General features: G+C 36.7%; 1 protein-coding gene across 4 annotated transcripts in view; it reads left to right on the forward strand.

Moving 5' to 3' along the window:
• LOC106182065 (uncharacterized) overlaps positions 1-10,672 on the forward strand; it is a 99,405-nt gene extending 88,733 nt beyond the window's left edge. For all 4 annotated transcript variants that reach the window (XM_087014453.1, XM_087014455.1, XM_087014457.1 and 1 more), the window contains 11 exons: positions 1,363-1,518; positions 2,985-3,080; positions 3,401-3,502; positions 4,692-4,811; positions 5,743-5,917; positions 6,181-6,296; positions 7,124-7,217; positions 7,518-7,600; positions 8,268-8,400; positions 9,099-9,196; positions 9,788-10,672. In XM_087014453.1, coding sequence (XP_086870579.1) covers positions 1,363-1,518; positions 2,985-3,080; positions 3,401-3,502; positions 4,692-4,811; positions 5,743-5,917; positions 6,181-6,296; positions 7,124-7,217; positions 7,518-7,600; positions 8,268-8,400; positions 9,099-9,196; positions 9,788-10,090 — 1,476 coding nt within the window. In that variant the 3' untranslated portion in view covers positions 10,091-10,672. The remainder of the gene's footprint in view (positions 1-1,362; positions 1,519-2,984; positions 3,081-3,400; positions 3,503-4,691; positions 4,812-5,742; positions 5,918-6,180; positions 6,297-7,123; positions 7,218-7,517; positions 7,601-8,267; positions 8,401-9,098; positions 9,197-9,787) is intronic.
• The last annotated feature ends 1,144 nt before the right edge of the window (positions 10,673-11,816 follow it).

The raw sequence follows: 11,816 nt of genomic DNA on the forward strand, positions 1-11,816 counted from the left end.
GGGAAAGTCATCGCCTTTGAATAACGGAGCTAAAAGAGATAATCGCACTTAAAGCATATAGCAAAAATGTTCTCCAATGCCACAGTGGTAATTGTCTGGATGGGGAATCAATTTATCTTATCTTGGCTGCCAGAGCGATGTCTCCGTCTGTGTCAGTATTTTGTCACCCGGACTGGAGAAGAATTAATGCCTTGGTATACACTTTTTCTCCCCCTCCAAGCACAAACACAGTGTCAGAGGTTTGACGAGAACTCTTAAATCCATACACACGCGCCGTTTCTTTTGATTATCTGGGGTTATATGGAAAACACCATACATTCTTTGTTCCTTGAAATAAGAGAACAGTTACTCTGAGTTATCCAATTACACTTAAGGTGCTGACCAACGTACGCCGTTGCACAGATAGTTATATTTACAGTCAGTAAGGTGAAACTTGGGTGATTTATTCGAACGCCTTGAAATATTCCACCAATATAATAAAAGGGAAATGGGAATTAACATGTCTGTGTTTACAGACACAGTGCGTCTGGACATATAGCCGTCACCTGCGCTTGTTTCACCCTTTGCAGTAGCCGTGCACTTTCCCGAAATTTTTATTCTTATTTTTATTATTGAAGCAAATAAAAGGGAAATTTATGGGACTGAATACTGTTTTTTTCTTTAATTATGCAATTTCATATATAATAGACTTAAGTTGAGAGAAAGTGTGGACAATTAAATATTCTAACGGGATGAACAAGATTACTTTGGTCTCGTCATTCATTGTAAGATATAGGCATTTTGTTAATATACTGATAGTGCAACATGTATTTATCATTTTAAATGTGTTTTTTGTCATTGATTCCGTTTTGGCATTTGTATGTCTGTCTGTTTGGTTTTGTGGCACCTGACTTCAGTGATACGTGTCAATAAAGTGATAAATTGCTTAGTGTTAACATGTTCGAAGTCAAAGCAATATTTCCCATTTGACATTGGACTAGTGTACAAGTTTATATCAGCACTCACCAATGCGAAGTATGTATCAAGTTAACCTTGTTTATTGCCACTGTTTTCATTAATTGTAATTATATTATTACATTAATTATTTTATTGCATTTCGTCCCATATTATATAACCGTCTAAAATGTATGAGTTCTAAGTGCTGTCTAGTAGGCCTGCCATCAAAGAAAATGTAGACGTTACATGTAGATACAAAACCCGTTTCGCCTGGTTGCGTTATAGGTACTTCAGTTTTTAAATATAGACAGCTAGAACACGTAGTTTGTCCCAGCACCCCCCTCACCCCCACCCCCTTCATTCTGTTTGGTTAAGTGTAGTTCTTTTAGTACAAGATTTATGTTCACTGCTCAACAAACCTTCCAGGACTTACATTGGTCAGACCTCATTGCCAGTACTGACAAATCAACTGGGGATTCTCTACCGATACCAGAGACAGAGAGGAAGAGGAGAGAAGCTGTGTGGGAGCTTCTCAAAAGTGAATGTGTATTCCTTGTCGACCATCTCATGGTGCTAAAACACGTAAGTACCAATCCATCCAGTTCCTGTCCCTGATCTCAGAGGGGGCTAGTACAGAATTTTGGAAACCGTTGTAGTTTGCGCTATACTGATATTGTATTTAAAGTGAAAATATCACTTCGTATAATATCCATTTTCACAATAAAAAATGTAACAAAATCCTAGAAATATAATAAATTCTATTTTACCACCAAAACTGCAGTTATCGCAATTATTTTTGGAATCTAAGCCTTCGATCGGACCACGTGACCACCAAAGATGGCTATCCTCCGTAATAATCTCTAAAGAGATTTATACAAAAAAGTGACTAACTTTGAATGTCGGAAGGGATTCATTAAGTTTGGGAAATTGTTGTTTACACCAGGAATATCAATTTTTGGTCAAAATGAACGGTTTTTGTCCCTTTAAGTTGGATTACAGAGGACAATACAAACGTATAAACTGAAAAAGACTAAGAATTTTCTAAAAAGAAACAAGATTTCAAAGCAGGGGTAAATATTTAAGCTTATGCGAGTTTCATTTCTGTCTGTATATCTCTTGTACTGTACTGCAGAAAATGAATGTATGTTTAGTCTAGAGCGAACGAGTCTATCGTAATGCCCCTATTTCACACAGACCACGAATTCCACGAATGGCCAGGAATTGACAAATTTCAGGATTCGTGGTTGAATCGTAATCAGTTCGTGAAGTTCTTAACAGATTCGTATATAATCGTAGTCAGTTCTTGGAATTCTTGATCAATCGGGAATTCGTGGCAAAAATTTTGAGCTGTTCAAAATTTTGGCCACGAACTCCCGATTCCAAAAAATCGTAGTGAATTTCTGGACTATATTTGTGCGATTCCAGCCGAATCCCACGAATATTCGTAACACTATCGCACCTGTATCGCATCTGAATCGTAGAGCGTGTCGAATTAGACCAGAAAATTGGCAAAATAACACGAATCCTCACGAATCCTGAAATTTGTCAATTCCTGGGGATTCGTGGTCTGTGTGAAATAGGGGCATAAGATGCGCACCCGTAGTTCTAGTCAGAATCTAACTGAATTTATTCTGTTCTGTTACCTACCGAATTAAGCTCTTTGATATCTCTGTATTTGGTAAAGTAATGAAATAAAAGTACTATCGAGAATTAAGATCGATCGACACACAGACTGAAATTACGGAAAATAAAGTGAAATACTAATGATACTCATTTTCTTTCCCTCAGTTTAATCGGAAGCGATAGGTTCATAGAGAGCATACAGAGGTCATGCGTTTTGTTATTGACAGCATGGAAAATAATTCAAATAAAAATTCCAGCTAGTTAGGCCCATACATTTAGTCAGTAAATACTTCACAGGCAAACTCTGGCAAAATCGTTAGTCTATCCATTAGTTGCCCGTTCTGTAAAACTACACTGCTATGAATGAAACGATTCTTGGGGTGTAATAACATCATCGTTATATAACAGTTTTATATCCATTGCAGTGTTTTATGGAACCTTTGAAAAAGGTCCAAGTAGAAGGTTTCTTGATGTCAGCTGATGTCCAGGAGCTCTTTGGTAATTTAGACGAACTGTGCTATGTAAGTATTAAGTCTATTTCTGCAACAAGTTGATATTATTGACCATATCTGGAAAAGCTGCATGTTTTAATTAACGTGTTTACGCCGTGGCACTTTCGCTAAAAATAACTGAGAAGTAGTTTAGCTAAACTTTTTTAATCTGAAAGTTTAAGACAAATTGCGAATTGCGTTTTTTGTTTACCTGTCCATTTTATCCACACAGCATTAGAGATAGCATTGAAACAAACATTTCACTAGAAATAATAATTATATTTTACTACGCTAACTGCACAAGGTAGGTTAAGTCATCCTTACTACACTCTCTCATTTTCGAACATTAGGTGAGTTATACATTCTGCAAAGACTTCCTGGCATCTCTGCTCAAGGACATGGGGCCCACGTGTTTTGGTAGCACAGCCGCGTTAATAAGTGCCTTTGAAAGGGTAAGTAATTTGCTGTTTTCTAGAAATCACACTTATTGTTCTACCAGCTGCAGATCATGGTTTTTAAGGCTAGAGAAAACTGATAAGTTGGTTTACATGAGCGTCTCTCTAGAAAGAGGATCGGTAGACTATTACTATTTTTTGTGAAAAAAGTTCTGTATGTTTAACTCGCATAACAGCTAAGTTTAAGGGTCGGTCGGGGTATGTTAATGGAGGGAGGAAATGTGATTTTTGTGATCGCTCATAAATTATCTCCACCTGACTAACGCCATATGTGTTTTTTTTTATTATTTGGCAAAAACAACTTACAGATTTTGTCTGTCCTAACTGTATGATTTTGGGAACCGTACTTTTGCTCCCTGCTCCTCCTTCCCATAGACTTGTGGCCCTTAGGTTCCTACGACCTAATGTCGTAATTTGTTACTACCTGGCCATTTCTTATTTTGGGCCGGTGCATTTTCACAGCTTCTGCATGCATACAGTACCGTTCCTTAACCAGGAGCAACCTGCCTCAGTTATCTTTATTTCAAAGCAATCAGAATGGAGTATCAAGTATTTTTTTTAACTACAGAAAGGTTAAGATTTCTGTTGCATGATTGTTGCATGAAAGTCGACGATTGGAAAAAGTTTTTGTATATACATGTAAGACCCTATTATACGTCTACATTAAATAATTTTAATCTGATCCTATTATCATAGCCTATGTAGTCGTATGAATCAAATCAAAAAGCTATTTTCCAGTAAACCCAAGGTCTAAATCAGCTTTGCTTGTTACATTGAAAAGAACTTCAAAAATGAGATACATGTATAATTTATTCAAACAATGCGTTACACTAGTCAACGTAGGCGAAGGAAGCACATACATTGAAATGACTATAAATATGGAGTGTATACGTGTTTGGCATTAATATTTTAATATTAAAATCGCAGTTAGGGTGTACTTGCACCAGGAAGTATCAGTAAATTATCTAACAATTTTCGTTTTTAATAGTTCACTCATGGGTGATAATTTTGAACGACCCTCTTTCCTATATATACCGCACACATAATTACACAAAACAAGAGTCGAGTTTTTGTGATAAATATTTCACTGTAACTAAGGAAAGAAATAAGACTGCTTTGTTTAAGTAAGGCTCCAGCACAAATACAAATTAATTCTGTCATTTCATTCTGTATTTCTGTGTTCCAGTTAACCAAACATTCCAGAAACGGGGAGGTGTATCACCGGTATTGTTTGAATTATTCCAATGCCCTAGCGCATCTTGAGAACGTGCGAAAACAACACGAGGAGTTCGGAGAATTCGACAAGGTAGGGCATAGTGAAATGGGGAAATCACCAGAATAAATGCTACCTCTCATGGGAAAGAGACAATTGCCTTTCGAAAAAAAGGAATCATCCAATTAATCAAAGTAAATAACTAAATTAGATAGTAATGATATTTTAGAATTTTCATATAAACGAAAAAAAATAAACGAATTGATTCACTGCACCCGGATTCTACGAAGATAAAAGTGAGCAAAGTCAGGCGTCCGTGTCCATTACTTTAGGTCAAATGTATACTTAAATATGCCATTGAATATTCATTCTCATCTCACTGAAACACATTATTTGTGTTATAAACAGAATTATACTTAATAGAAAACTTTGATGTGCTCAATTACATGATTATGACAAAGGAAAAATTATCCAGAACTTGGGATTACGATATATATATCTACGAATATGCGTCAATACTATAATAAAAGCAAACTGAGCAAACGTACCGGATAAATGTAAGCCTAATGGAAAAAAGATGAACACCTCGGCAGTAAGTCACGTGAGACGAAATAACATGTGTACCGAGATCGTGATGTGACTATTTTTATAAGTCTAGCATTGAGGTTTGAAATAAATAGACTAAAATTTACCAGTTTTATAAGTAATTGATGTGCACTGTATTCATACTTATTAGTGGTAGTGTACCCACTGCTGAGTTATAGGCGGAGCAATCGATATTTCTATGTTCTTAATCGTATTAATGTTATGTATTCTGTCTTCATGTGTTCGTTTATCTACGAAGACAGCCCAGGTTTTGTGTTTTGTTTGTAGGGTTTATACAGTTGGCTCTGGAAATACGTGAACTAGAGTAATTCCTAAATTGTCACAAATGTACTGGAGTAGGCACATTTTAACCCGTCTGTTTCCATGTGCATAATAAGTTATTTTACCAGCTGGTGACTTAAAGTTACATCTTTTTTAGTGGTGCTCCCAAGACCCTAGGTGTAACAGACTGCAGCTAACAGATCTCCTGGTGGCACCAATGCAACATTGGACAAAAATGCCTCTCTTGCTCAAAGAGATAAGAAAGTACACAGAAAATACAGAGGAAAGGATGCAGCTCACAGAATCAATAGAAGACGTAGAGAAATCATTAGGTACATGTAGTTGATTTGGGAAGATGGACCTGCAGTTGCTTAATTTATCATTTATTTATTATTTAACAAAAATGTACACAAGGCAACAAAATAGAACAGACACAAAAATGTTTTTTCGCTATCCTTAACTTATCGGTATGAGAATATCAAATGTGCAATCTCCATCAAATGTGACATAATGCTTTGGATTTCCATTTCAGCATGATACTCAAGCATGCGCCTTTGAACTCTGGCTTTGATCTCTGACCTACGTTTCATTTCAGAGCAACTTAATGATAAAATGAAGTGGGTCAAAAACTTTGAGCGGGTTTTGGAGATTCAGCATCAGATAGTCTGGCCGTCTATTTCAGAAACGGACCCAAAGTCATTTATTCCCGAGGTAAACCTGCACCTTCTTTTGCGAGTCTCATGATTGTCATATCTGTTATTTTTGCGATTCCAAATGAAAAATAATTCCAAGATCAGTCGCTGATAGAACGAGCCGTAATGCATTAAAGCAGAATACAACGATATACTTTTAAAGTAAAACTGAAAGAATGAATCTATCGTATTATTATAGAATGCTTGACTAAAATTTTTTTTTCATTCGCAATAACAGTATAGTATAGTCATGCTACAAAAGAAGACAGTAAGAAATTAGATAAAACTTACTGCTTCGTGCCGTAGAATCGTGAGTTTGGATGTTCCCCTTCTGAGAAGCATTTATATGGAAAGAATTTTTTCTAAAACAGAAAAGATTATGATTAATAAAACTCGCCCTGCTTATGGTATTTTAAGGGTTCTTTTTGGCAAAAGTTGACTTAACTTTTAGAGGAAGGAAACTTAAAAAAATCTTTTATCCAACTGCCACATCTCTTTAAAACTAGGACATTTTTGTCGATACATATCAATTTTTTTTCATTTTAGGCAGTCTTATTTATCTTTTTAAACTTGACATGGAAATAAATTTCCCTTTTATATGTATGTTATTATATATATATATATATATATATATATATATATATATATATATATATATATATATATATGGCTGCAAAAGCCTTTATTATTAGTAGTAAATTTGTAGACGCATAATGTCGCCACGAGTGTTAACAAAAGCTGTCGCATGTTTTCCCCATATTTATATCTATAATATCTATTTTTATATTTATATCTACAGTTCCTATTATGATATTTATTTCTACAGTATATATTATTTTATTTTAGTTTTTGAAATCTACATTGAGTCAGCAGCCGTGTGAACGTTTGTTGGCCAGCCCAAAGAGACATCTCATGTACGAGGGCCCGGTGACATTAGTTGGTATGTATTTAGGTTTCTTTATCAAATCCCAAGTGACATGAAGCTCAACCAATTAAGTCACATGAGCTTATACTATGATTCCAATTCACCTACCGTTCGACAACAGTATGAATTCTAGAAAAGTCGGCAAATGCCGGTATTCTGAGTATAATCCTAACTGGGAAGTTGCAAGAACATTGTAAAGAGATAACTTGATGAAGTGTGTGTTTTGTGTTTTGGGGCTAATTTGCCTCCTTATCTACATAAATGTACGTGAAGAGCAGTTAACAGCAGTTATATATATTTTTTCCCCTACCACAGAGCAATCAAAAGGACAAGAGATGTATATTTTCCTCTTCGACGATATATTCCTGCTGACCAAATTGAAGAAAAGTCATCGAAAGGTAAGGACACGTTATTTAAAAAGGTGTGTTTTTACCTAATGAACAACCACAGTGCATGTAGCGTAGGCAAAACTTTTCTTAATAATGGAAATGTAGCTAAGCCTCGCAGTGATTGTCTAACATATGGTGCATCATATGCGACATTTTATTTTGTCTTCCGCCTGGCGCATTTTAGTACCAGTGTGACAGGAATGGTAGTCCTAGCAATGGAAGTCCGGGGTTCCATATGATTAGTACAGGTTAGGGGTAGGCGGAGGTATTGGGGTTAGTATATGGGACGGATGTCAGCTGAACAAAGTAATATGGAACGGACTACGGTTCCTAGCGGACGTCCATTCACATGTCACACCTGCATCTAGTTATGTCATCCCTAATGTACCGTCAGTGAAGGTCCAAATGTTTTTACAGTCAGGTGCTTGATACATTTTGTTCCGCACTGCATGCCGCGTTGAGTCTACAGGGTCAACTTAAATGACATTTTTTACATAACCAAAACGTTGACTATATAGCAGGCCATCTTTAATTTTCATTTTGAGTGAACAGATGAAATAAAATTTGACGTCTAATATTGAAGTCTAATAACTTGAAGTCTAATGTTTTAATCATGCTTAATATTCTTACTAAGCTTCACATGGATACCTTGATAAAGATTTCATATTTCACACAGAAAACGTCAGTGGTTGATCAGAACCCCAACAACTACAAAGCTGATGCGTCCCCCGGGACATACACAGTGTACAGGCAGCCCATTTCTTTGGACCGGTTCAGTCTGCATGACGTAGGGCCAGCCGAGGCACAAGGTAGGTGCTTAAGGGGGAGGGGGCAATATTACCAAGACAACTTTCAGTTTCATGGGAAAAAAAGTTAAAAGAACCAAGAATCAAGTCTTCCTAACTAGAAGAAGCGTACATGTATGTAGACCACAGTTCTTAAATAGTATGCAATGATATTAATATACCAGCAATGGAAAGAGAAATGTGCTTGAACAAAACGCGTTTGTGGTAAAGGTGTAGCCAAAAAAATGTCCCCACCTTTTACATAACAAACAATTTTTTGAGCTTTTGCCTGTCATGGTGCGCTGTAAAAAGTCTTTCCCTAAAGTAAGAGAGTGTGAAAGTTACAGAGTTCCTATGTTCGTGCACTGGTATCTTAACAACTCACTCATAAGTCGCCATAGCTTTAATATTTGATTTCTCTTATTAAAAAAACTGACTTATTTACTACAAGTTGTTGTTCCTAGGTATCATTCAATTCTTTAAAAATCTCTGGCATTTTGCCACGTGCTCGTGTTGTCACAATCTAAATTGATCTTTCTAGAATTAAAGTGGTTAGTAGTCAGTGAACTAGATGAAACTTCATTGTTGATTTGACTACAACCTTCAGTGCAACGAATATCCACTTAATCCACAGAAGTACTATTTTGGTGTTCATCAAAAAAATACCACAACCATTACTTTAATGCATTTTACAATCGTTGGTTCTTACATTCCACTTCCAGCTAATGGGTTGAAAAACGCCTTCGTAATAGTGCAAATAACGAGGTTTCAGCAAATAGTTGGAATTTACACATTCCAAGCTCCATCAGAGACAGCAAAGGTAAGCATTGCATGTTTACACTATAAGCGTATATTAATGGTCAGGGGCTTGTAAAACTGGAAAATGATTCTATAAAGTAAGCTCCTTGAGCAGTCTTAAAATATCTACACCCTTCCATTTATCACATTATTATATTTTGTATCACTTACATATATATGTTTACTACAGTGGTATCGCAGTTTTAAGGAGGTATAGTTTTCTTGTTTATTTCTATCCCGGTTTGAAGAAAGTTACTTGATAAATACTTTTCTAAAATGTTTAAAAACAAGAATCCATTTTTATTAACCAACTCGAAGCTCGTCTTCCATACATTTTATTTTTGGATTGCGTCTTGGCGAATTACACGCATAAACACTAGCGGAACACCAAATCACATGCAGTCCCAAAGGCCGCGTCTTATAAACGACAAGACTGAATGCCATATTTTTGTGCTTTGGTACATGCGATTGCTGTGAGAAGACATGATGGGATATATGAATACTATAAATATTAAACACTACCCAAAATACAGTGCTTGTATTACTGTTCTGTTAACGTGAGATTAGAAAAACTTAATAAACGCCATTAGTAAGGACGATTTCTTCTTTCTAGGCGGCGTGGCTTGACAACCTCCGAGAAGCCAAAGAAAAATACAACGGTGACAGAAATGCGAGCAGGCATAACTCATTCAAAGAAAACCTCAACCCAAGCAACACTGGTGCTGTGTCTCAAACACTGACAGTTACGCCACAATTAGTTCCTGACAGCAGGAACTCTCCCAGACTGGTCAAAAAGAGGAGTGAAATGAGGCGGATACACGAACGGTCGCAGACAATAGATATGTCTGGTTATGGAACGTTGCCAAAGAGTTTTGTCCAACATAAAACAAAATCAGTGGATTCAGTTTATCTTTAGAAAATTATTTAAAGCGACTATTACTCGGGGAAATCAAAATGACTGACACGTTACAGTTAACAAAACATTTTGGTGAAGAGATAATCGTGATGTGACTTGTGTTCTACGAAATAAAAAAAAAATACCGTCATTTTAAAGAAAGAGCTATCATAACGTTGAAAGAAATGTGCTTGCATCACACGCCTAAAGTCTTATTTCAAACCAGTGGATTCTGGTAATTGGAATAATCTAGCGTCATTTGTTTAGGGCACATATTGATAAAATTATCACAAACTGCGCATGCAGAGCGTCCCGTTTTTACGAATTAGTTGTACTCAATGAAGTTTTTTATTTCAAGTTTGTTGGTGATGTCATTTATACTGCAGACCTTTGTAAACGTAAGAAGTTATCTTCACGCTGTGCCATTGAATCCAATCTTGTCGCAGCGATGTGTCATGCACTGCACTACAAAAAAGCCTGGTCATACTTACTCGGTATGCCCTGTAAATGGAAATATGCAACAAATGGGAGGTGGGGTGGGGGCTTCATACTGTGAATATCCGCAGCTGTTTGTTTCGTAATAAAGTTCATATTGTTGTGCTACGCCTGAGGAGTCTTGTTCAATGTATGGACACGAGTGGCTATCAGCTGAGTGTTCAGAGACAATTTAGCCCAGGCAACAAACCGCGTAAATCTTCATTGCTAAACATTCTGTACATAAGGTTACGTTGACTGGCCTGCTCCATCACAAGTGAATATTGAACTGTAATTACATAAAATGGCATAGGAAACTAAGTTCTCAGTGTTGAAAAGCTTGATATCGTCCATCACCTTTATTATAATATTCCTTCCACGAAACCACACTACGGCGAATGACGTCCATGTTGACAGTTTGCGGAAATAGGCACCCCACTATATATTATGAGCCAAGGAAGAGTTGTATAATGATAGACCTTGGAAGAACTGGTGTTTCTTGTTGAAATAGCAACTGGGAATTTAAACAGTATTGTGATAAAACAAGAAACTAGCCAAATTTTACTTACGTTTAATAAGCTTTCAAACTGACCCAGCACCCGTTCAAGCAATAGGACCTAGTTTGATAAAAGCAACTGCCAAAGAAGGTTACGCAGAAACACAGTTCTTGAAAGTAGTAAATATACTCTTTTGTCACAAACTGCAAATTTGCTCACATGAGATTGTTCGATGGACTGTAGGCCATTTTCATCAGTTGGTGAGTGACACACGCCCAGTAGTCTCAACTATGTGACACAACGCCATCTGTCACTCAGCGACTGATGAAGATGACCGATTTTCCATTGAAATATCTCATGTGAGTAAATTTAAAGTTTTAGACAAAAGAGCTTTTACAACTACCATCCACCAAACTGATGAAACAATTTAGACTTAAGTACTTGATACTGTATGTCATTACATTTGTTTGGAAAAAGAAATATTCATGCTTAGGAAAAGTAAACAGCCTACACGTTGAATATGTCTGTGTAATTTTTGCCAATCAAACGGCATTTTTGTCAGGTTTATTTTAGTCACATACCATTGTCCGGCCCAGACACGTGTGACATCCCAGTGTGGTAGCTGGCCCTGCACGCTGGATATTATACCTAATAACATATCAGAAGTACAATTAAGTTTGAAAGAAACCGTTTCTATCATGTCCGTCATGGCGGGGGAGGGGGGGTCAAACGACTTGCCCCTTCTGCCGGGAAAAGGTCCGATCTTGGCAAAATTG

Source organism: Lingula anatina, chromosome 6 (genome assembly GCF_051362555.1).
Source record: "Lingula anatina isolate TDL-2025a chromosome 6, LinAna3.0, whole genome shotgun sequence".
NCBI classification, from domain to species: Eukaryota; Metazoa; Brachiopoda; class Lingulata; order Lingulida; family Lingulidae; genus Lingula; species Lingula anatina.